Consider the following 27,123-nt stretch of genomic DNA (forward strand, 5'->3'; position numbering starts at 1 on the left):
AATCTTCTGGCTTTAATATTTTTCATGTCATCCATATCAGTGCTATCTAACAGAAGGACAATGCAACCCACATATGTAGGTTTCTGGTTGACATGTAGTCAAGGTGTAATTACTTTTAATATTTTAACCCATTCTATCTAAATTTATCTAAATTATTATCATTTTAACATGTACTAATTAAACACTGTGAGATACTTTGTGTTCCTTCTTTCTTAGTGCTCAATAGCCACATTTGCCTGTAGCTTCTGTATTGGGCGTAGTTAATTGATTCTTCTGCTGAAGTTTCTCTGGCTTGTGTTCCCATTAGACTGAAGCCATAGAATTTACATAGAAATATATATGTTGATGTATGGCAACATGCTTATCTCTCAGCTAGTACCCTTAAGCAGTTTAACCTATAGATAAATAACATGGCTACAGTTATTGTACAGGTCTTCATGAGTTAAAGTGACTTTAGGTAGAAGAAGGAAAATATGATTTAAAACCTGTAATCATTGTATAGATTGGATAAAAAGAAATTTTCCTCTATAATGAAAGGGGCAAAGGATTAGAGTTAACAATGATCTTTACTTTATTGGGGTCACTTATCTATGAGAAGATAAAGTGAGATCAGTTTGCATCAAAAAATTTACAAAAATTGTAGATGCTTATTGGGTTAGGGGATAAGGACCACAAACAGTATCAACAGTAGTAACTTTGTTCTCTGTGGGAAAAGCATTGAAAGTCCCAGATAGAATGTGCAGAGTTAGAAGAGAGAGGCTGAGAGGTTTTTCCAGAATAATTAATTTCTTTGATTAACCAGAAACCTCATCTGTTAAAGATTACTGTATACAGAGTAGATAATATGTTAGAGTAATTTTTCATGTAATTTTATGTTATTAAGATATTTCTACAACCTTGAGAACTATTAAGGTTAAATAATTTGTGAATCCCAAACCATCTTGATTAATATTTATATGCTGTTGTACCAACTTCATACCCTTTTCTGAAATGTCCTTACTAATTTTAAACAAATTAAGATTTTTATTAATACCAAGGATAAAATTGTCATAGCCTACTCAATAACCAGCACCATAATCATCATTCAAAAGTTAAGGAACACCAGGCATAGATGCTGTGCTCTTTCTTTTCCTGAAGGAGTCCAAAATCATCATCAGCCCCACCTTTGCTCCCTTATTAGGATGTTTTTGCCCAGGTTAACCAATAAATTTTGGGTAACGCATGTGTAAGTGCTGTTTGTGAAGACAGCTGTCTTAGTTTTGGAACTTGTCTGTTTTGTTTTTAATGTTTTACACAAACCACAAAAATATTTATGAGTTACTCTATTCTCTAGTCATGACCCATACATAAAGAAATTTGACTTTTATTTACAGTGAAAAGTCTAGAAAGACTAACTTTATCCTACTAAAGACATCTAATACATAAGAACTGTTTTTTATTTTTTTCACTAACAAATACCATAGCTGCATGTTTACAAGGAGATCTGGTCAAGGTCATAGTATTTTTCCTCCATTTTTACCAGGGTCTAATTGAGGCCATTCATTCCCTCTTGTTCTTTGGGAAAGAATGAGCTACAGGCCTGCTGGTACTCTTTCCTTTTCCAGACTTTGTAACAAATTATTGCTTAAATGTATAGAAACAATGATTTTTAGAGCCACTGAAGAATAATTACTTTTCTTCAATGATTTATCTCCTTTCATGACCTTTCACAGAAATAACCTTACTGGAGGCCTATCAAAGTGTAACCTAGGATTCTATATTGTTTCTTTGCTGTCTCTAGTCCCCTATTGACAGAATTATTATTTTTCATTTAGTAAGTGCCAATTGGGAGATTTTGATGACTTGGAAAATAGCCCTATTTTTCACTCTTCAATTTGATTCTGATGTGAGCTAGACTCAGGGGAACTAGAACTGGAAGACGGAGACCTGATTGTCACTGTAAATATAATGAACAAGTTAAAAGCCATGACTTTTAGTCTGTAAGCTTGCTAATAACTCATCTCAGAACCAGCGAGATTCACTGAACCACAACAGCCTTTTTCAGGCTCACATCTTATGACTGTCTAATAGGTTTGTTGGCTTTGAAGTTTATTGTTTGTAAGTAGCTTGAACATTGGAAAGAGTAAACCAGAAAGGATTAAGTCATTTGTGCCTGATTCTTAACACCAAGTCACTTCTTGTGTAAGCCACTCACTCCTTGAGTGAGGAAAAGGGTAGAGAAAGATCAAGAGCATCAGTTCCCTCCCCACCTCCACGTGGAAGTGTAAGACCTGAGGGAAAGGAGTTCCTACTGAAAACTTTAAAGTGAAATTAAATAAACTTTGTTTCAAAGTGTAAAATCCTCTATTTCAATTTAAAATAATATTGGGGAAAATGTTTTTAAAGGGCTGAAAAAGATAATGGGGGAATCGAAAGTAAATATAAATAATGTATGATCAATTATTTCATTTGTTCACTTTTGATTTCTAAAATATAATAGTTTATGAATATTTTTATTTGTGATATTTACTGAATTAATTATTTACATTTACATATAATTTCTCTCTTAGACAATTAAGCCATGTAGCTATATTCTGCCAAGAGATACACACCAATGAAAGATGTGTGCATATGTTAAGTGTGTATACCAATTGCTCATTTAAATACATATGCCCATATTTGTTTTAAAGTGTATTAGTGCCAGGGATAAGGAGTTATAACCTAAAAATTAGTTAATTGTTTACTAAGGCCTATCAATTCTAACTTCTTTATATCTCATCAGTGGACCCCCTTAGCACTGTTAATTTCTTAGTTACAGTTCTCATATATTACCTGTATTATTACCTCAAAATCTAGAGTCTTATCTCCTTATCATCTACTTTAATATTGACTAACATATATTGATTGTTTATTCTGTGCATAGTTGATATAGCTGTCAGAAAAAAAAAAAAAACACTATTGTTGCCTTTTGCAGAGTTCAATCCCCATGTTGACTTTTCTTCTATTCTGAGCACAGTGAAAGGGAAGGGTCCCCAAAATTTAGGTATTCCTGAATTAATGTGTTTGGATTACTGATATTAAAGTACTAATATGTAACTAATGTAGTTTGCAGTCTTATTTGGAAGGCAAAATCAAGAAGGGGCTGATTTAGTTCAACTTTCTGTTCAATAACTCCAACATAGCTTATTATAAGATGAAAATGGAAGTTGAAGATCTATGTAGCTCATACCAGGAGGATAAAGATTCTAATTAGGTGCTTTCTTCTGTGATAGGAGAAAAAGATAAAGTTGTACACACTTTAAAACATGTGAAATATATTAGTTGATTTGAAATTTACAAATGTATGATGTTTAAAGTTTTATTTGTTCTTTGAACTGAAATTAGTTATAAATGATTCTCCTCTCCTATCCACTACATAAGGGAAAAGGAAACAGATTTCTTACATTGATAGTATATATCAGCATATTCAGAAGGACTTTGAGTATACAGATATATATGTATCATGTTAAATATGTCTTTAAAAATTGTCTTGTAATAGTTTGCTTTTACATTTGCTTGTTTCTAAATGTATATCTTTCGCCTTCATAGCTTTTGCTGCATGTTTCATAGTTATAGCAATTTTATTTACTTTTATTTTTAAATTAAAAACAAGGACTGGAATTTTGCCTCAGGAAGCAGAGTTACTCATAATCCTATCGAGTTAATAATACTCTACAGAAAAACAAATTATGTCTTTTTTTTGTTTATTTTCAAAAAGCACCATAAGTTTTAACATGACTAAGTATATCATAATGTAGAAAACACTGTAATTATAACATTTAACTGCATGACTTTTTTATTTTATCAGTAGAACAAAAGCCAGTAAAGTGAAAGGTACAACATAAAGAATTCAGGTTGAATTGACTACTGTTTAAATAATCTAAAACATATAATTTAAATTAATACAATTTTTTTTTTAATTTCTAGAACATGTGGTACATGTGAAAGTATGTTCTACACAGTTGCCTGCTCAGTCCAAATGCTGCTCTCATGTAATGAGCATGATTTACAGCTTCCTCAAAGCCCTTCTTGAGTTATATTAAGTTTTTCTGTTTAAGGCTGGCCAATTAAACAAGACTTCAAGGGGCTGTTAGAAGTGAATTCCTGCTATCTCAACTGCCCTGGTCACATGTTGACCAGGGCAACACATGTTGACCCTTCCTGCTTTTGTACAGATTGTGTAATATATCCAATATACTGGGTTATGATGGCAAAAAAAATGAAACTTAAAAAAAATGTTACAGTTAGTCTTCTTTGGACAATAATAAAATCTTATAGCTAAACGTGTCCCTAAAGACCAGGTATCCCTTGTTATGTATGAGAAATCCCATATTCAGAGAAATCATGCTACTTAAAATGTTCATATCTTATATATAAAAATTTCCAAATTTGGCCTATTAAGTTCCTTATTACTGTCTTCTAATTTTTCAGCTGGATGTTTATAATTGGTTATTACAATTGCCTGTGTATTATGCACACTCTTTATAATTATAAGACTATATCCAGTGATTGTTAAATTGTAAAAATATATACAATGACTATAAATAGATAATCCAGCATAGTTTAGCAAAAGAATTAACCAAGTTTCAGACTTTGAATTGTTAATCATAAAAAAGTATTGTTTTAAATGCTAAAATAAAAAATGCAGCTCTTTAACCAATTTGGAGATACTTTTGAAAGGAAAGATTAGCAGAATTCTTTAAAGGGAATGCTATTTTATCATGGCATTTCTCTACTTACCACTTATATTCATTAGTGTTTTTTACATGCAATTTTAAAATTCATCTATTAGTCTTGTAGCTTCCCCAGGAAAACTTAAGACATCTCTGATAGCATTCACATGAATTATTCCTTCATATTGTTGTTTTCACATTGAAAAACACTTTCATTTCTTTTACTTAAACGGTATTTCTGCATTATATTAAATTCACTTCATCTTTCTGCATTAATTATATTAAATTCACCAGTATCAAATTAAACATTCAAATATAAGCCAGATTAAGGATATTTTTTAAAGTCATATACGTATTTATATGTGTATACATATGTACACACAGAGCCACATTTCAAAAAAAAACAAACAAAATTACACTTAATAGTTTTCAAACACCTTTCCAAATAAATTTTTTTCTATTCATTTGTATAAGGTTATAGATTTGATTTTCTTATGATAGTATAATTTATCTTTCAAAGACTTAGAAAGTGAAGAGTAAATTATGGAGCAAAGAATCCACACTTTGCCTTTTTGGGGTGCTTTTCCAGTCCTGCTGTTGTCCATGTATTTTATTTTAGGAGTTACTAAATGTCCTGTTTTTTCCTGTCTTGTTCATTGGGCAAACAGGGCTAGATGGTCCCCCTCCCTAGATAGGAGACGACCTCCTAGCCCCAGGATTCAAATCCAGCATGCATCTCCGGAGAATGACAGGTACTAGTCAATCCTCCTCACAGACAAGTGGCTTCCAGAGGCTTGTAGGCCACCAAGTGAAGGATACTCAAGAGAAATGTTACTTATGACATGCTTCCTTTTAGGGTCCAGAGCCAGATATGTTGTGTAATTCCATCAATATATGTATGTATCCACCGCTAATAAAGCACCTCAGAATGTTTACTGAAATGAGGGTAGCATGAAAATGCCATAGTTAAACATAGTAATTTCAAATCATTTGAAGAGTTCTGTTTCATTGAACATTTGCATCAGTGTTTTGACTTTCTGGAAACATTAAATGCTGTGTATTGTAAAATAAAATTCTCAGGTGCTTTAAAATATATTAAAATCTATCAGAACCTATTCTTTTGCTATTTTGGTTTGATCTTGGTTGTCTTGTTTTCTACATAAGTTTGTAAATTAATCAAGTTTAGTACTTAGGGTATATTATAAAATTCTGATTTAAAATAGCATACCTAATTAATATAGATTTAATGAATTTTGTCTTTTTAAAACAATATTGCCAAGGGTTAGGAACAGTCCACAAGGTAGGTTTTTAAAAATAGCACCAGTGCTTTTAATCCACCTCATGTGAATATGTCAGAAGTTCCACAGCATGTATTTTCCGTTGCTTATTAACTTTCTCAGTTGTAAATAATCCAATTTTCCTATTTTATAGTGTTCATTACATATTGTCCTAATCTTTGAATATCTTTTTACAACTGGCTACAAAAGATTGTAGGGTGTTTGGGGGTACTACTGGTATAAGAACAAAATCAGTAAACACTTTGGTAATATTTATTAAGTAGGTAAGAGTGGATAAGTATATGTGGTAGCTTAGACATAGAACTAGTCATGACAACATATAGGTTTTTTTTTTCTTTTTAAGTATGTGTGCATTTAGCCTTTGTTAAGACAGATATAATTTATTTTCTCTCTCTGTACATAGTTAAAATATCTTCAGGATTTTAATTTGAAAGAGAACTAAATACTGTCACCTCCCCCCCCAAAAATAGCGTTCTTTCATAATTGTTGGGGAAGACCACAAACTGATGTAGTAATATCTCATTTTTAAAATGGGTATATGCTATTCCTTCAATTTAATGCAAGTTAATTGTAAATAATTTATCTGATCCCTACAGTAATAAATTTAATGTTTTCTAAAACCTACTCTTAAATATATATAATTTCATATAAACTTTATGAAATCAAATAATGGAATTCATGTTTTTAAACAACAACTAATTTTGATTTATTCTCCATCTCATGTATGCATTTCTATTTCTATTTTGCTTAATCAGTGCCCAGATAAACTTGTATTTATATATTCATTATAAAACCACCATATTTACTTATTTTATAATTACATCATTTGTCAAGTTGAGGTAGCAGTAGTTTACAGAACTGGATATGATTTAGGGCTCTAGGTTCACCCCTCTTCAGATGTCTGTTACCAAATCACATCCCCCATCAAAGCACCCATAGTCCTCCATAAGTCCTTTGGTATCCATTCTCTTCTTTGTGGCTGAAGCCCCATCCTCTCCCTCTGGTAGCTTCAGTTTTACAGTCAGATTTTTTGTCTAGTAATTTGGAAAGTATCTGGTTGCTCTCATTTCCCATAGCATTAAATGTCTGTATGTGGTGTACCTGCATGCACATACAAAATGCTTAATGTACCATTTCTCCACAATTTTAAACATTTTTTATTTATTTTTAATTGAGGTAAAATTGTGCATCCCTGTCAGGAATTAACACCATAGTGCACCCACCATCAACTCACCCATATTCCACCACCATGGTCCATAGGGCTTCCTACCTCTTTGTTCTTATCGCTCCATCACCTCTTGCCCCAGTTGGTGCTGAAGTCAGCTGTCAAGGGTTAATTTTCAAGTTTGTCTTTATCTGACTCTTAGTTATCTTGTATTCCACATATTAGTAACACCATCCAGTATTTTTCTTTTTCCTCTGATTTATTGCACTTAGCATTCCCATTTCTTCATATTTTAAGTGATGTAATAAATTTGTAATTAGCATTAAAATAGATTGATCCATATCTAGGAATATTTCTAGAAGTTTTAGAGTATTTAAAACAATGATGAGGAAAATAATATAAAATTTATAGCTCCAGGGAATATTTCTGATTTTAAAATTATAGTGAAAAATTCCTTGTAGTTTTATTGCAAAAAATGTTAAGATTTTAAATGTCATTATTCCAGCAAAAAAGTATCTTTGTAAATATTATTTTAATATATAAAAGTAGCTTGAGTGCATACCTCTGTTTACTCATATCTATACAATTTAGATGTACTATGGCTTCAGATAGACCAAAATTTGTGAGTGGCAAGTTAGAGTACAAGTTTATTTTAATATGTACCTGAAGCATCAAGGGTTCTGAGTTTAGTGCTCATAGTGAATCAATCATCCATAAGTGTAATAGGCTAATCCACATCATCATCATCAGTATTATTATTATTATTGCCTAATTTAGCCTAAAACTATTTTGGTAAATGATTTTTCAAGTATATGTTCTTGCTTCATACATTTTGAGGTATATTTTAACACTTCATTAGTTTTAAATTACTGATTCCAACATTTTGACTGAGCATGGTTTTGCATCAATGCACTTATTTTTAAGGATGCAGTTTATTGCTGTGATTTTAATAAATACTTAAAATATTTGACTAAAAACTGTTTGCTAGAACTTTGAAGTAATGGGACAAATGAAGTTTCTTACTGTGTTTAAAATTAACTCCTTAATCATGCTACTAATGTAACTCTAATTTCTTCTGCAAGTAAGGAAATTTGTATAGTTTCCCTTACTTCTCACTTGTTACTTAGTAACAGTGACTTGCCAATAGGAAATTTTGACCCAGAGTTTCCAGTGGCATGTTTTATTTCAAAATGAATGACTCTTTCTTTAGCCAATCATACTGTTGCTGGATTGAAGAAATCACAGACTTTTTGACTTCCAAAATTCTTGGCAGTTGCCATGTAGATGCAGAGTTAATATAGAACTATTTATAAATTCAATATATTACTTATTTTAGTGTTCCATAGTGTCCTTTATTATCTGTGCTTTTAAAAATGTCCTTTATTTGCATGAATGAAATGTACATATACTTAGTCTTTTTAATAGCTATAGTGACACATGAATATTAATATACAAAATGATAAACGTATTTTAAGTTCATGAAACCATCTTCACGACATGTGAACATTTCTTGTTTAGGTAGATTCTATTCAACTTTAATTTTCTCAAAGCCTGTGAGGAAACAAGGTCATAGAAATTTACATATTCCAAATGTAGCCATCTAGATAGTCAATCAGAATATCTACAGATATCCTTTAATATGTGTTCATTCTGATTAAATGAAAATATTTTATGGTAGTTTTCTGTTATATTTTTCCCCTAAACAGAATGTACTGTGTTTTCATTTTATTATAGAACAGTCTTAAATAAAACTATCTTATGAATGTTAGTTTTATACTTTCACAGAAGTATAACTTAAAAAAACTGTTTACCAGTATCTTCAGGGAATTGCTCTAATTTAATTTAGTTATTGAGAAAGAAACAACAGTAGCACAGAAAACAGATTCAATAACTACCTTTATTTACATCAGTGTATTTATAAATCTTCAAACTTAAAAGAGAGAGAACAATTGAAAATGGAACTTAAAAATACCGTATTTGAATTCACCTCCACTTTTCTGATTATTACTATTGCTTTGATGTAACAATAAATTATTTGGATTTATACCTTATATTTGAAGATACCTTTATAAATCTTAAAGAATTCACTTGTATCCTGTTCATACAAAATGTAAGAGTAAAATCTTACAACTAAATTATATACAATGTTGTAAACAGTGTTACCTTATAAAAAACATAGTTATTATATTGTAAAGTAAAGGAGAAACTTTGGATTTTTGATTCTTGAAAGTCTAAATCAAAAACATATCCTTATGTGGGCATCCCTGGTGGTACAGGGTTTAATGCCTCAGTGCTATCAAGCTATTGCCAGCCACTGTGGCATGCAATAGGGAGCAAACCCACACGGTGCAGCAGGCATCTCCTGTCTCGCAGGGTGCTCCCCTCAGCAGTGTATTTCAGTAGATCTGCCTATTCTGCTCCCCATTCTGGTGACTCTTCTCACCCCTGCCCCTCGGGCCTGCACCCCAGTTCTTGTATGCATAAATAAAAATTAAAAAATATAATTTTAAAAGAATAGCCTTATAAACAGTAATAAAAATGATACAAAACTTAATAAAACAAAGCATATTGAAACCCAAAATAAATCAGACATCATAGAAACACTGTAATTCTGTTTTGTTCACTTCTGTTTAGAAACCCCTCCAATAAATAGCAAATAACTCAAAGTCATTGGTTGGCAGAGTGGGCAGAGAACCTAAGGACATGGGAAAATGGTAGTATTGTCTTCACTAAATAATTAAAGCCTATATTACCTTAAATTAGTCATTTAAATTTTCTGAGACTGTTTGCTCATCTGTAAATTCTGGTAGTTTTAGATAGATTAGCTGAATTTTAATGTCCCTAAGATTCTAAATAGTTGAGTATATGCTCCCTTTTTGTATTTTGGTAAACATACATTGGCCCAATAATAATGACTGATAGTTATTAAAAGCAATATCCAGAAGGTATTTCTTATTTATTTTATATTTCGCTCCAAACTCTATAAACTATGTGGTTTTATTTCTAAGTTTATGTCAGATGAATTTACAACCCTTATGTAACTTTACAGCCCTTATGTAAATTTTTACTTACAAATTTTTAGAATCTCAATTTCCAGGATAATACTGTAAATATTACCGGTTTAACCATCCGTGCAAAAAATACTCACTGAGGGCCTCCCCGGTGGCGCAGCGGTAGAGCGCTGGGTTGCGAAGCTGCCCACGGCCTCTACGGCGACGGTTCAATCCCCGGCTGCTCCCCGGCCGCCGGAGGAGGGTCCCACATGGCGCGCAGACCTCTCCTGCCGCCCGCTGCTCCCCTCAGCAGTGTGCTTCGGTCCTTCTGCCTGCTCTGCTCCCCGCTCTGGCTCTGGTGAATTCTCTCACCCTCCCGCGCTTCTGACTGTACCCAGTGCATGTATAAACAAAACAAACAAACAAGCAAACAAATAAATAAAGAAAAACATGCCTCTATAAAAAAAAAAAAAAAAAAAAATACTCACTGAGTAGTTACTATGTGCTCAACTTTAATGTTACAGTGATAACTTCTGACTACAAGAAACTTAGAGTGATAAAAGAACTTAGAGTGATTTCAATAGTATAGCATCTGAATATAGACCATCATTCTAACCTGCCTTGTTTTACATACCACAAACCTTTATTCCAGAAAATATCTGTTTAAAGCAAACAGTATATTCACAGCTATAACTTAGGATCTGAGGTAGAAAAGAGATTGTAATTTTCTCTTTTCTATTCTTGCTTTGCTCTGAATATTACAGTCAAATTTTTATCAATTTAACTCAATTTAAGGATTCTTTAAGTATTCAGAAAAATTGTAAAGACATAGCCTTTATAGAAATCTTTAGAAGGATCACCACTGAAAGTAAGTCTGTATGGCATATGAAGAGGACAAAGGATATTCTTAAAAGCAAAAAGTTATATGTGTGAACCCCTGCATGAATAGTTGTCATTCAGTTATAGAGTGCTGACTCCGAGTTTGATAGTCTTCTAGAAGAATACTAGTCATTACATTCAAGAAAAAAAAAATGCATGTTATTTATAATAAAGCTTTTAGAAGATTTACCTTTGCTATTTTTAGTAATGCTATGACTACAATAAATACTTGTTTTGTGTCATTTGTAAATAGTACAAATGCTGTCATAAATACTCCATAGTATTGAATATTTGCAATTAACAAATCCTTGAGGTGGTAGTAGTAGTAGTAGTACTTTTGCCATTTTGCTGGTGAAACAAAAAGAGATCCAGAGAGAGTAAGTAATCTGAAAAAATTCACCCAGATGGACAGAAACACAGCTTGGTTAAACCTAGACAATACAGCCCATGCTTTTAGTTGCCATATTCCACTGTCAGTTGTGCTACAGATGCAACATGTTCGTTGCTATTGAGATTATGTACACTCACTTCCGTGTTTAACATGTAATGACTGTGAGTTAAAGGAAATTATTTAGCCTTTCTAAGCACCAATCTCCTTATTCTTAAGAATTAGAGTAGAACCTACCTCATTGAATTGACAAGATTGGGTGAGATATGCAGCAAGTTCCTTGTAAATGTTGGATCTTATTAGTATCATCATCATCTTTATTGTCATCATCATTGAGATGAGATAAGGAAAAAGAGCTGAGAGTTTTACAGGGGGTGTGGAAATATTAGTTTTATGTGAGATCAGTTAGGTCTAGAAAGATTTATAGAAATTGATAAGGTTAGGACAAGTTTTTATAAATGGATATAGTCCTTTTTGGAGCGAGGTAATAAAGTTTATAAAAAGGTCTCTAGATTCTATACAGCCCTCGATCCCTATCCCAAGACTTTTAAGTCTCCTGACTTTTTGGTCTTCTTACTTTACCTTGAACCTACCAGGCACACCCTGCCTTAGGGCCTATGTGCTTGCTGTTTCTTTTGCCTGGGATACCTTTTCTTTAAATATATACAAAGCTAATTCCTTCACCCAGGCCTTTGCTAAAATGTTACCAATTCAATGAGTTCTGAGCACTCTCCTTAAAATTGCAATCTGTATCTATCCCAAAACTCCCACCTCACCCTTATATTTCTGATCTTCCTTACTCTGGTTTACTTTTTGGTATTAGCCTTCATTGCCTTTCAAGGTACTGTAAGGTACATATTTAAGTTATCTATTATTGTTGATTATTGTTAATCTTCTACTGATAAAATGTAAATTGTGTAAAGGTGGTTCTGTTTTGTTCACTAACAAACCCCTTGCACCTAGAACAGTGCCTGGCATATATACAAGCTCAAAAATACTGGTTGAATGAATGAATGAGTGAAAACCCTTAATAATAGTGAGTTTTATGAATTGACCTAAAACGGTGTGCTCTCATTCTGTTCTTACTCTGCTGAAGAAGAGAAAAGAAATGTTTGTTATCCAAGGTAGTTGTTATTCCGGAGCACTCTTGCAACCAAGCATAAATTTTCCATAATGATATACTACATTTTATGTGAAACTCAAATATCTACTAGGCCTACAGACCTTCTTGCTCTGCCTGTCTCCTCCTTTCTTCGGCAGCCTCTGCTACATGTATGCCTTTCCTTTCAGGGAACAGACTTCTTCCAACAACCATCCCCCACTAATTTCAGACATATGTTATGTACATGTGATTCCCTCTCCTGACCATAGGATCAACAGTCAATAAACTCCCTATTAATATCACACAGCCTTTTTGCTCTTTCCCCAGACCTTTACCAGATTTTATGTTTCTCTCACTCTTAAAGGTGCATGCATAAGGCATGCATCAGAATCAACCTCTCGTCTCTGTGCTGGGCAATATGTAACAGATTTTGGAGCCAGACAGACTTGCATTCTAATTCCAACTCTGGTGCTTAGCAACCTAGTGGCCTTGCCCTGAGCTTACTTCCTCACCTGTAAAATGAAAATGACATTTTCATTTTCATAAAAGTTAAGTAAGTCATTGTGGCCCTCAGTGCTCAGCATAGTCATCCTTCATTGTGTCTCTTTTTTCCAACTACTGGTTAAGGAAAATTGCAAGCGAGAGATGTTTCCCATCTCTGCCTCATTCCTTTTTTCATTGCCTCAAAAGTGAAATATCAGAATAACAGAAGACTGAAGAACACACTCTAGAAACCCTTAGTTGGAGGGGCAACATAGTATGAACCCATCCTTTGTAGTCACAAAAAATATGGGAAGAGAGAGGCAGCCCCCAAAAAAGTATAGACCTTGTGAAACAGACTTTATACTTTGACATGTTTCTGGTGTTGCGGGGCTTGACAGGTACTAGACTTCTCAGGTGGGATTTGTGGCATCAGTATATAGTGACAGACATGTGTCTCCTTAATTTTGTTGGATGGGAGGAATATCAAAGTATAAGCAGAAATTGTAGGGAATCAATTATTGAGATGAAAATACACAATTACTGAGGTAAAAATGAACATTATCTTTTGTTTTCTCTGTATACTTTTTTAAATAAGCTTTTTTCTGGACCACAGTGTTGTATATTTAAAAAAATATATTAATTCAGGGCCTCTCTGGTGGCCTAGGGGTTAAGTCTCAGTGTTATCACCACTGTGGCATGTGTTCGATCACCGGCCAGGGAGCTAACCCACATATGGTGCAGCAGACCTCTCCTGTCTCTCCCACTGCTCCTTTCAGTAGTGTATTTCAGTAAATCAGACTGTTCTGTTCCCTACTCTGTCTCTGATGGGTCCTCTTACCCCCCGCACCCTTGGCCTACATCCCAGTTCTTCTACACAAAAAATATATATAAATAAATGTTATATATATATATATAAAATTCCAAACACATTTTAGGTTGAATAGGCATGTGTAAGCTAACTTGGAGGAGATAAGCTCTCTCTTTGCAAATATTCATTATATGGGAAAATGTGTTTCTGATTCCAGGTACTCAGTGTACTTTTGGAACAAAGAGTAACCTGGGAACTTCATTAGCTTTTAGATTTGTGATATGTGATTGTCTTCTTTAGTTACATGATTTCAAATGCATTTTTATGATAACTTTGAACTAATGTTAATACTTGATTTAAGAAAGTTTTGCTTATGTCTAATTTTTCACTATAGTATTTTTCTTCTCTTCATAAGTGGGAGGGGAAAAAAAAGAAAAAGTATTTGTAGTACCAAGTTTCAACTTGCAAATGTGAGGGCACTTCACCCTTTTGTGGTCTTTCAGCACCTAAATCATTATTATCATCACATTTTTCACCCCTATATTTCCCCATTGAATTTGTTTACTCATTGGAAAAGGCAAAGTTGCTCAGCATGGATTCATAGTAGATCATTACCTTAGAGTGACCTGTCTAGACTGATGGAATGTTGGCTTTATGTGTCTCCTGTTGGGCAACTTGTGTCTTCCATACAGCGCCAGTTCTGATTTTTAATTTTATTTGTTTTTTTTTTTTATTTTTATTTTAGAAAATACTAACTGACAAAGCCATTTAGGTAATATGGTTACCATTTTTCATACCTTGCTTTGATCATTGTATGATAATACTGTAGCTTTATTCATCATATATTTTGTATTTCTTTAACATTTCATTCCACAGGCACTCCAGAAAGTCTGAAAGATCTAGCATCCAAAAACAGACTAGGAAAGGCACTGCCTCTGATGCAGAAAGGTAGGCTTGGTGTTGTGCTGTGCAGCCATCTTCTGTTTTATGAATATAGTTCAGGGGTTCCTGTACTCTTACTTTATATGATCAGTTTTCAAAACACAAATGCAATGTTTAAAGACATTCGTGTAAATGAATCTCCTGTATGGGAAGCATACAAAAAACAAAAGAAGGGTAATTTGAAGGCAGCCATAAATCTTAGGGCTTTAAGAAAATTGCATGCATTTCTCTAAATGGATTGTCTACACTGATTCCTATAGGCATATTAAGACATTAATATTTTGCTTCTGAGATTGTTTTAATATTACCAATGAATACAGTATCTGAAATATGCAAATACTTTGAATATCTGTTATTAATCTGAATGATGTCATCTTTCTCTAAGAATCTCCTTTCTACAAGTGGGTGATCTAAGGTTCTACTTCTATAATGAAATCAAATTTATTTGCTGAATTAGTGTAGGAATTTTAAGGAGTTACTGAACTTTTGTATTTTTAGGAGTAAGATACATTTTTTTCCATAGTTATAAAAAAGTCCTAAAATCCAATAAACATATATCCATCCATCCAGAAATTCTTGAGATCATATAGGGTGACAGATTTAAATGAATAAGTACATCTAAGTGCCATAGTTTTCATGGAGCTGTGTACCAGGTATAGTGAGAATAAAAATACAGGGGAAAGATTGAAGACAGACAAGATTAGGAAATGTTTCATAAGCAGGTAAAGTGAAATCCAGATATTAAAAGTAGATGTAAAAATTAGACTATTCCATGAGAAAAGAATCACTGTGAGCAAAAATAAATGACTGGTTCAAGAACATGTGGTATATATACACAATAGAATATTATTCAGCAATCAAAAAAGATAAACTCATGCCATTCGCAGCAACATGAATGGAGCTAGAAGGAATTATGCTCAGTGAAATAAGCCAGAAGGAAAAAGAAAAATATCAGATGGTTTCACTTATAGCAGGAATATAGGGAAACCAAATAAGACATCAGTGTAAAAATAATGACAGTACAAAACACAACAAAGCAAAAACAGACAATTATAAACCAGAGACATACTGTAGGGGAGGAGGAGGGAGAGGGATCAGAGGGAGAGAGGGAGGAGCACAGGGGACTGAGGTGATGATACATGGGTGCCTTGGGGGAGGAAATTCTATGGGGACTACACCTGAGGGGATGGGGGGAAGCAAATATTGTCTAAAAAATTTTTAAAATGATAAATGTTAAAACAAAAATAATAATAAAAAAAAATCACTGTGAGGAAACTGAAACTTGAAACATCCTCTTGAATTGGAGGAAATCATACCTATTTGGAGAGGAAGAATGGGATTCAGGAGATGCGAGACATTGTATACACTCCTTAGAGGGTATATTCTGAATGACCTTGCAGGACATACTACAGAATTTCAACAACTTCTTTCTTCACTCAGGAGCCATTGATAGACCTTAAACATGGGTGGTAGATGACTGATCTTGAGTTTCACAATTATTTCTCACTTTGGCATTTGAAAAGTAGATTGAAAGATCCAAGGTTAGATGCAAGGCTAGCTGTTAGGCTATCACAGTAGGCATGGGCAAGACAGAAACTCTGCAATTCACTGATTCTTTCAGTTAACAAATATGTGCCAAGGGCCTCCCCCGTGGCGCAGCAGTTGAGCACTGGGTTGAGAAGCTCCCCACAGCCTCTGCAGTGCCGGTTCGATCCCCGGCTGCTCCCCAGCCACCAGAGGAGGGTCCCACATGGCGCGCAGACCTCTCCTGCCGCCCGCTGTTCCCCTCAGCAGTGTACTTCGGTCCTTCTGCCTGCTCTGCTCCCCACTCTGGCTCTGGTGAATTCTCTCACCCTCCCGCGCTTCTGACTGTACCCAGTGCTTGTATAAATAAATAAATAAATCTTTAAAAAAAAAAAACAAATATGTGACAAGCTGTGTTCTAAGTTTAAAGTACAAATAGTGATCATTTGTGTAGATTTGTTTGATTGTTCTTTATTAATTTTTATTGGAGTATAAATTAGATGCCTTGTTTTAGAACTAGTTGTTGAATAGCTTGTTATAAAAAAGAATTGACCTGGATTTTATCAATTTACATTAGCTTTCAATTCTTAAGTTACCTTAAGTCAACATTTGACTGCAGGTGAAGCATAGTCACAGTATGAATCCTACTCCAATTCTTAACATTTAGGAGTTAACTTTCCCAAAAGAGTAATGCCACACACTGGCATTCCTTGGCTATGTAATAATCAAAATTTTGAAGCTCCTTTGTTGGTCTCAGCAAATTTGACCTTATGAGGAATAGCCTTGTAAGGAAATATTTTGAAAGATACAATGACCAGTTATGCATAGGAGAAAGGCAGAACTAATCTCTGACTTTTGTGCCTTGCCATTAAAAACAGTGCTTCACATTCTCTTGGGAAACTCCTTGTGAGATAAAAGCCTCGCTTTTCATTCTTTGTGAATTCAGCTATATGAACTGCTGGCACCATTTCTGCATTTGACTTTAGTGATTTCTTTTCTTGTGAAACATATATTCTGTGCCCCAACTGGGGGAGGGGGGTGGGCGGAGACAGGGACAGTGGGGGGTTTATCATAACTAGTATTTACAATTGCTTAATTTCAATTTATGTTGTGCTTGGGCTATTGGGAAGAGCTTGCATAGGCATATAATGGCCATTGCAGGAGGAATCTTTTGAAGAGTGGACCTTAAATACTACATATATGTCCAGCTTTTAACAAATTGTTAAAAAAAAAATTACCCATAAAACAAAAACCACACCATATTTTTAGGATATCGTTGAAGTGATTTACTGCTAGTTCATATGTAGCAAGAAAAATATATATGGCTTTGATAAGAAATATGTTTTACGTAAGCTCATTCAAAACATCAGTTTTAGGTAAAGATAATACACATGGATTGGACTCTGGTAATAATAAATATTCAGAATAGATTCAGACATACTTAGGTATGAATTAGAATTTTAATGAGAAGTTTTTTTGTGTATAAAGAAATTGTGAGATCAAAGGGCAGAGTATTCATTAAACAAAACTATCAGGAGAAAATTTTGTTTAGTGTTGCCAATTTGATAACTTGAAATAAATTTATATATTGTTTTATAAGATTAACAGTATACATGGAGACATGAAATTAGGTTTTTTTTTGGTCTTAAAGGGGAAAAAAACCTCTCATAGGCAGTAAAGAGAGCAAATATAAGAGCTTGACAGACCCTTGGAAATCCTGCCTTTATTACATGTAGGCTCATTGTCTTTTTTGAAGTCACTCTGCGAGCCTCATTTTTCCATCTATAAAATAGGAACAATAGCTTCTCAGAGTTATTGTGATAGTATTTATCACACATATACACACATACCTTCAGTGCCTGGTGTTTTTAGATAACTTTGTATTGATGCTTGTAAAGAATAGTTATTACTATCATTTTAATTATCCCTAACTCACTTCCTGATCCATTCTTTACTATGACTGTTCTTAATCTCATTCTTCTTACATCCTTATCTTTTTAGCACATCCCATTTCATTGAAAAGATCTAGGCTTAATAGCCTAGATTTTGTCAACATTTCACTCCCATATCTTAGAATTTCTTGATTATTTCTCCTTTCCTTTTGTCTGAAATAGACTCTACTTAGTTCTATTATATTTCATCTACAAAACTTTAACTCTTCTCTCTTCAAGTTCTACATTTTCATTCTCTGTTTCCTCTCTTTGAATCACCCTACTGCCATACCCCTATCTCTCTTCCTTAGGAAAAGTGGTTTTCTATGACTCCCTTTGGTCTATGCTTTCATACTTGGTATAGTTTTTGTCATTGATGAACTTTTAGTTTACTTCGAAGTACAGACAGGTCTTGTGCTAACTGATTAACCAGAAACATGAAACTTTGTTTGAGGCACTGTTAGCCTGTGACTTGGGAGATGGGAAAACTCATGCTTTTAAGCTATGTAATATTCAGCAATGAAGCCATTTATTTATCCCTGAAGGTTTTATTTTTTCCATATATCTATATTTTTTCCATTTTGTTTAGTGGCATATAAAGTCCACTTAGATTATTCACATATTCACAAAACCACATTTAAGTTGTCCTTCCAGTGCTTATGAATTACATTAAGGGATAAAGCAAGATTAGTGACATTGCAAGATCCATAAAATTTCTTAGTACTAGGGTGAAAACTATATTATTTAGTTTTGAAATCACATTTATAAAGTGCACTTTGGACAAGGCATGATTAAAGTTTATTCTGTTGAAGATTAATAGCTAAAATCCTACATATGTGATTGTTGGAAAGGACTTGCTCGCATAATTCTTTCCATATAAGTTGAAAAGTCAAAGTAGAAGGAATGAACAGTTTTAATATGTATTGCCCTGTTTGTCCTTTTTTGTTTTAATTTGGAAATCAAGGTGACAGTCTAGGTTTCAAGATCTGCATTAAGGTCTGATAAAGCATTAATCCATAACTCCAGAACATAAAATGAAATTTATTAAATGCCTAAGTTGTACCATTTTATCCTCAAGACTGACACTTTCCCATCTTATTCTTCTGAAGTAGAGGATATTCCATGAATCAAAATAATTATAACTGAAAATTTATTTTATCTAAAAGAAAAGTTGTCAATCCAAATACAAATTGGATAAAGCCCTCAACAATTGATATACTTTTTGTGATCAGCATATGTTCTTTACTCTCCCATACATGAATTTCTTCAATAAGTAAACTTTACAGCATTAGTTTAAAAAGTGAAAGATGTTACTTCATTGTTTCTATCACTGAGAAATAACTCATGTTAAATGTGCATTTGATATAAAATTTGCACTGGAAATAATGAAAAAGGCAAATGCATGTATTTTTTTAAACAAGTATATATGTAAGCATAAATTTTTAAATCTTAATCTTTAATTTGTAGACAAACTTCAAGAATTTTGAAAACTATATTAAGATTACTGTCAACATCAACATATGGACAAGTAACTTTTCACATTTTTTTATATTTTAGATGACATGGTTTATTCATATATCAGTCATATGCATTTAATCTGTTCAATAGTAAGCATTCTTTCATATTATATTATTTTAATTTATTGTTCGCCTTAAATTAACCTCAGAAGACATTTCTCTTTTACTACTTATTTGGTATAGACTTCCTTGTTGCAGGGTAAAAATATAAGCATTATAAAAATGTACATTGTTCAATAGTTCATTATTTCATCTTAAAGGCAAATGTGGGAAGTATATCTATATTCTTTATTCTAACTATATTCACTCATTCAGTCAAGTTATCTTTATTGAGCTCTTGTTCCCTGTGCAGCTTTGTTCTAAGCACCAGAGATACTGCTCAGTAAAGACAAGAGAAAGAAATCTCTGCTCTTAGGGAACTTAAAAGGTCTGTTACATTGGAGGAATATAGATTAGCCCTCCAGATACTACATGGCATGCACATATTGCAAAAACTTGTGAATTTGATGTGAATTCCATTTCAGTAATTGCGTGATGAGTTACCTCTGGTTTTTAAAGTCACTGTCTATAGGAGTAACCAACTCTTCCTTGGACAAATGTGTTGGTATCAAAGTTAATGTGAACCTGCTGACTCAAGATCTTTTTTGACCCTAATGTTTTAGGGTTCTCCCACCATGTCTTTCTAGAAGGGGATACGCAGCCCCAAGAGCGACTGATCATCCAGTCTTTAGGGGAAAACATCCCGCTCGCTCAAGGTCGAGTGAGCACTCTAGTGTCAGAACACTGTGTTCTATCCACCACCTTGCCCCAGGAGGGTCGGCGCCACCTTCTCCGCTTCTGACAAGGTCGCTATTCAGTGTCCAGCCCAGCATTCATGTCCTGCCTCCGGGTGTTGGTGTGGTGTTGTACCTTCCTGAGCACTCGATGCTTTCACTCATTATGACACCATGGTTTTTAATCCTTTCTTTGTGACACTTAAACCTCTCCCACATCCTCTATTAACTGCATCTATCTTCACTGTGCTGGTGGTATTCTATAGTTCCCACCAATTAGCTCTCATTGAAAATTAAATTTGGCTGTGTTATGTCCTTCCATCCGTTCGTGGCATATTCATATATGATTTTTTAATATGTGAAATTCTTTATAAAAATTATCTAGAATTAAATAAGTATTTGCTTTAAAAAGTAAGAGGAATTTATAAAAAAAAAAAAACTTGCATTTATGTTCAGGAAAATCTTAGAGTGTTTTAAATTTCTTCAGTTAAAAAAATGTTCAAGTGCCAGTAGATGGAGGTGAGCATCCTCCTGTGCAATACTAATGTATCTGCACACTTTTCAGACATTCTATTTGTAATTTTGATAACCATCCCAGTTGAAATCATCATATGTGCCCAAGGTGATATTTTAAAAATATCTCATTCTTTTCTATTTAAAAGTACCTATCAAGTGAATGGTAGGTTATAAAGTCTGCAGCTAGAACAAAAAATACGAGATACAAATACTGATTTAATAGTAGCAGTTTAGAGAATAGTCTATCTAGACTAATTTATCAATACAGATAATAAGATACAGAAGCTGTAATTAAATATTTGGTTTAGTGCTAGCCAAAATGAATAATAATGGAAAGCCACAACTTCAGAGAAAGTTGATGAAAGGAAGAGAGTCCAGTTCTACTGTTCAAGAGTTCAGTTTGTAGGACTGTGTGACAGACATTGCCCTGTCTCTTTTAGCAAATTTTGTATCATTCCCTTACATATATCAGAAGCATTTGATTTTGCTTCTGAAGGCCCAGTTTTAGGGGTTTAGTGTCTGTTGTCAGGCACCATTAAAGTTTCATCATTTATATCCCCCCTTTGTTTTTTGCTCACAGAATGCATCGACAAGGAAGTCCAACCCGGTCTCCTCCCACAGACGCATCCTTCAGCAGTCGAAGGGGAAGACAGCTCCCACAAGTGCCAGTGAGAAGCGGCAGTATAGAACAAGGTATCCAATAATCAGAGACCATTGTCCAAAAATCTTGGATTTGAAAAACACCTCTTTTTGTACTCCTTTTATTAAATGAGTAGTATTTTTTGACTATATGTAGTTTTCAAATCCTAAGTTTCTGTTCCTTAGAATTTGTTTCCCAACACCTAGTTATAATGGTTCATGGCACATACACTGTTCCTGCTGATGAGTGATGAATGAATTTTGGATGGTCAATTAAGAAAATGGCTTGAACTCTAAAAGCACCTTTTTTCAAGAGATCAAAGGAAACAAAATTTTAAAATTCTCAGTAACGTGGTATTTTACGTATTAGAAGATTTAACCCTTTTTCTAAATACTTGATCGTATTGAAATCTTTATTAGTTTTTTTTTTAACTTAACTTGCAATATGCTGTGTTTTTATGAGAGCACACATTTTGGTGGGATTTTAATAGCCAGTTTCTCAATTTCCCTTATTTTAAGCATGTACATATTGTGTTTTATGAAGGGGATGTGAGAGAGAGAGAGAGAGAGAGCGTGTGAGAGAGAGAACATGTTGTGTTTTATGAAGGGGGAGAGAGAGAGAGAGAAAGAGAGAGAAATGAGGTATCTTTGAAAACAGAAATTAAATTCACTGAACTACCAAGGAATGAGTTAAATACTGGGTTTAAAATAGTCAGTTTTGTTAATGTGACCAAATGTGTTAACCCATTTCTCAGTAAATGAAAGGATTGTTATCAGTATATGTTGTTACATAAATATTATCAAGGATTTGTTGCATAATTCACTATAAATGCAATGGATTTATATTTAAAACATGTATTGAAAATCGCTTCTATGAAAAAACTGAAAGGTTAACATTTGTTTTTTTCAACAGTGTTGTTTGTCGCTGATGTAAAATTTGTGTTTCATTCTATATTGAGAGCGCTGGGTATGCATTTTGCTCAATTAATTGAAGTGCTTTACTGAATATATCACAGAAATATTGAAGATAAATATGTTGTTTCAAATGGCAGAATTTGCAGGCAGAATACTTGGTTATAAAAAAATTGGGGTAGATTTTAAGTAGCACCGGCTTACTAATAGAGATATATGGCTGCAGTAAACTCGGGGTTTGTATTATTTTTAAAACTCATATATCCCATAGATCAATCACATTTTAATATTCCGCATTGTTATAAGGGTGTCAGGAAAAATCATTCTTTGTGAAACTCTGGCTTTCTTTTCTGAAACAATTCATTGAAATTTTCAATTCATGCTTTCTTTTTTTCTGGGAACATTTTGAGAAGATAAGATATAATTATTCTTATTAAGACTAGCAATAGCCATGATGAAATTGTTTAAATTTATATTTAAAAATAAAATTTGGTGTTTATTAATTATCTATTAATGACCTCCTGTTGCACAACTCAAATAACTACCAATATTGATATTTAGCTACAAACTCAGTGATACTTACCATGTTTTGTTAAAGACTAATATCTAAAGGTTACGTATTCCTAAAATTCTTTGCATTTCCTCTAGTTACGAAAACACTCTAGATTCAAAAGCATATAAGGGTACTGCATATACTCTCATAGTATGAAATTATTTTATTTCTGTTTAAGAATTGTTTCTACAAACTCAATCGGATTGTATACTGAATTAAAAAAAAACTCATTCTGTTGTTAATATGCACATTACTGTTTATGACATTCCTATTCACAGTTGTCTTTCAGAAAAATCATAGGATTGAATTGAGGTGGGAAGAAAGGAATGACTAAGGATGAAATTGATGGAGATATTTTGATATTTACTATCACAAATACACTTGTAAATTACTTCTTATTATTTGAGGTTCCTGAAATTTATGAGCTAAGGATCATATAGATATAGCCTTTTAAAAATGTCACAACTGATATGTATTGTATCTAATTATCATCTTCTATAATTAAAATAGGTCTGATTTACTTTATGGTGTTAACCTGTGCTTTGGGACTTTGGGAAATGATGATATTGTCCACCAATCCTCTTGTTATGGATCTGTTTCAAACTGAACAAACATTGCTATCTTTGTTCTAAAATGTGTTTTTTAAAGTAAACAATTAATTAGACTTACAAGTTAGAATTTCGCACATTCCACTTAAGATTGATTTCACTTTTGTTCCTTAGGGCTATCAAATTATGCTGTATTTTTTCTTTTGATATTATTTGTTAAGCTTTTTCTATGAAGATAAATGCTGAAATGCAGTTTATTTGCATATGCCCTTGACTTCTTTCCAGTCTTCCTTTTGTTTATTTTTAATAGAGGGTAGTTTTCTTTTTTAAAAAATTAAATAACTGAATTGATAGGCAATTGACTGATAAAAGCAAATATTCTAAATGGTTTAGACTTCTGGATGATAATACAACTTGATGAACTTATAAAATAATTTTATTCATGTACAGTTACTATATGCATGTTGATTTTAGGACTATTAGACTGCTACACTGAATGAATTTTTCCCCAGTTATTCAGTGTTAATACTCTCACTTTGTGCCATGGAATCAGTATACATTGTTTTAAAGACTAGTGTATCATTTGAAAATACATATTTATTTTAAGTTTTAAAAATTACAAATGCTAGCATACTTCATCCCTGGAATCTGACTATATTTAAAGAAAAAGAATGGTGATTGCAATACAAATTTTGAGATAAAGTTACTGAAAGATAGCCTTAAAGTTTGCATAATGCTAATAGTTTGTGGTAATGGAGAACAGAGTCATCTGAGAAATGTCTCTGGTTATGTTCCAATCTTGTATTCCAGTGTAGCTCTTATGCAGAATGAGTCTGAAAACAACATAATTGGTGTTTTTTTTTAGTTTTCTGAAACCAACTAGATGTTCTTTTTGTGTGTGCTCTACTGAATGTCTTTTAAAGAAGAAGTGTTCAAAGATCATTCATAAACTATACTTGGTGTGTCAGTAAGGTTTATGTATTCTTTTATTACATCTGCTATGTAAAACTCTAATGATATCCCCCTTCTGAAATACCTAGGCAGGACTAAATTACATCACAGTAAATAGTGTAGTAACAAGGAGGAAGATATAAATCCTTATAAAATGTCTAAGTACAGTCTCCAAAAACAATATCACCTTGAGATATTTTAATATAATTAATTTGAGAAGAAAGAAAGGATTACCTGAATTAGAGTATATTTTTTTCCATGTGGAAAATGTTATGGAATATTTTCCATGGTGAGAAGTAAATGACTACTATTTATTGATATATATTTATTTTTTATTTACTACATGTTTCAAATTTCCTGAAATTCTATCATTCTGAAAATGATAAAATTTTTATTTGTGAATATTAAATATACTAACTACATTTACAATAAAAAGTCACAGTGGACTAAAAAGAAAATGTTTAAGAATTGGTGGTAAAATATATGCATTCTTAAAATGCAAGAAAAAATACCATATTTTCAAATGCCAAACATATTAATTTCCCAATGGCTTTGTTTTTATTTAAAATCTTTAGATCATTGAAATCATTCTTTCTTTGATTAATTTTAGTGCCATATTTGAAACTTCCTCATGATTTGTCATTGCTATTTACCATGTCACATTATATGTTATACATTTTTATTATTCATGCCATTGTGTTGTTTGACATTTCTGTGTCTAACTATAAATTTGCTGATTTCTTTCTTTTGTTTCCATCATTATGTGCATTTAATTCATTGAAGAACAAGAAAAATATAACTCTTCCAGAAAAGGTAAATATTAATGTAACTTTTTAACCATTTAATATTGTTCCTTTTCTTTTATAATAGATGAGCTATGAACTGTATTTACTGAAAAAACAAAGAATATTATTTAACAATTTTTTCTGAAATTATTCCATAGGGCATTTTAGTATTCTTTTATGATGTAAGCAGTTCATATCAAAGAGGAAGAGATTACCTTACAATTAAGTGTATTTTTGTTTCAAAATTTATTGACCCACACTGATAACTGTTATCTTTGGAAAATAACTTTGTTTCATTTGTTTGTATTCTCCTCCTCTCATAGATAATGGGTTTAATTCTTATCTTTTGTTCAGTTGACATTTAGTGTAAAGGAGTAGAAAATCCCTGGACTTTTCCCACTTAGATGAGCAGTAACCTTATTGAGGATTTGGCCCCCACTGTATTATGCATCTGCCTAAATATTAACCCTCTCATATTCAATATTGATTTAATACTCATTAATTCTTCTTGTAGGAGTTAGAGGGAGAACTGTTTGGCCTACTGTGTTGACATATTGCTGACCCAAGTTTACTGTCTTTTGGGTCACATTTGATATTTGTAACTTGAGAATCAGCTATGTGCAGACCGCATTCCACTCCCATATGCCACCCACAGCATTTCCTACTCAGAGCTATTGTTGACCTAATAATTAAATATTGAAATGATTTTTCAGCCTGATGTTGATAGTACTTTTATATAATCCTATACAATTTAATAAAAGTACATTTCTCAGTATTTCAGTGTGGCTAATGATTGGATTAGTTTGTTGTCCATAGCAATAGTAAATGTTATTCCTGCTGGTAGCATCCTCCCTATTTTATGAAGGATGAAATTCAAGTTCACAGAGAGAAATAGATTTTCCATAGACACTGCTGGTGAGTAGTATACAAACCAGGTTTCTCAAACTCTTTATACTGCACTTTATTGTATCCTATTTTAATAGGCAGAAATTCCAAATATGTGAACTATAGCTCCAGATATATTGAGACATTTATTATATATCTCATTTTATATAGTAAAATTAGGAAATAATAATATTCTGTTATCTATTTCAGTTTGAATTTATAAAAATATAATTATGCTTAAATTTGGGCACATAAACACATAGATAGATATTCTGACATAGTGTCTGCAATACTGAGCAATAATCACATATTAATAAAAATAAAACATTCAATGAGATCAAGATGTTTGGGTTCCTAGATTTTGTATAAATTTCTAGCAACCCTACAGTTCTAAATCAGATACAAGAAACACAACTTTATATTCAGTAGTAAAAAAAAGAAACACACAATACATTTGTACTTAAATTTTGAAGAACTTACTTGGATTTGTGAAACAAATTTTAATATAATAAAAGCATTGAGATTTTATATTGGAAATGTGTCATGACCTAATTTATCCAAAGGAAAGAAAAATATAATTATCCTTCATTTAGTGTTCTTTCATATATGTAATTACTCAACAAAAGCTAAAATTACTTAATCAAAACAAAACCTTCAAGTGGTACTACTTAAAGTCTAGGTGATGTATGCACATTTATGGCCTCTTCACAGAGCATGTCAGATGATGATGATTGCCTTTTTATTTTTACATGTTATTGTGTCCTGGCTGAGAGATGTCACTCTGCCAAACCTTCCTTGGACAAAGGATGTGAATTATGCTTTACAGAAAGCACCACATAT

The 27,123-nt window shown here is 32.8% G+C and overlaps 1 protein-coding gene across 22 annotated transcripts in view; it reads left to right on the plus strand.

The window, feature by feature from the left end:
* Nucleotides 1-27,123, plus strand: part of RIMS1 (regulating synaptic membrane exocytosis 1) — a 461,872-nt gene that overhangs the window by 325,395 nt on the left and 109,354 nt on the right. For 10 of the 22 annotated variants that reach the window (XM_054698926.1, XM_054698924.1, XM_054698925.1 and 7 more), the window contains 2 exons: nucleotides 14,684-14,755; nucleotides 21,591-21,703. In XM_054698926.1, coding sequence (XP_054554901.1) covers nucleotides 14,684-14,755; nucleotides 21,591-21,703 — 185 coding nt within the window. Of the gene's footprint in view, nucleotides 1-5,359; nucleotides 5,444-14,683; nucleotides 14,756-20,383; nucleotides 20,567-21,590; nucleotides 21,704-25,396; nucleotides 25,427-27,123 lie in introns of all 22 variants that reach the window. The other 12 variants (XM_054698921.1, XM_054698922.1, XM_037519958.2 and 9 more) reach the window with 7 other exon arrangements.

Source organism: Talpa occidentalis, unplaced genomic scaffold, assembly GCF_014898055.3.
Source record: "Talpa occidentalis isolate TD23 unplaced genomic scaffold, MPIMG_talOcc4v2.1 talOcc4.2, whole genome shotgun sequence".
NCBI classification, from domain to species: domain Eukaryota; kingdom Metazoa; phylum Chordata; class Mammalia; order Eulipotyphla; family Talpidae; genus Talpa; species Talpa occidentalis.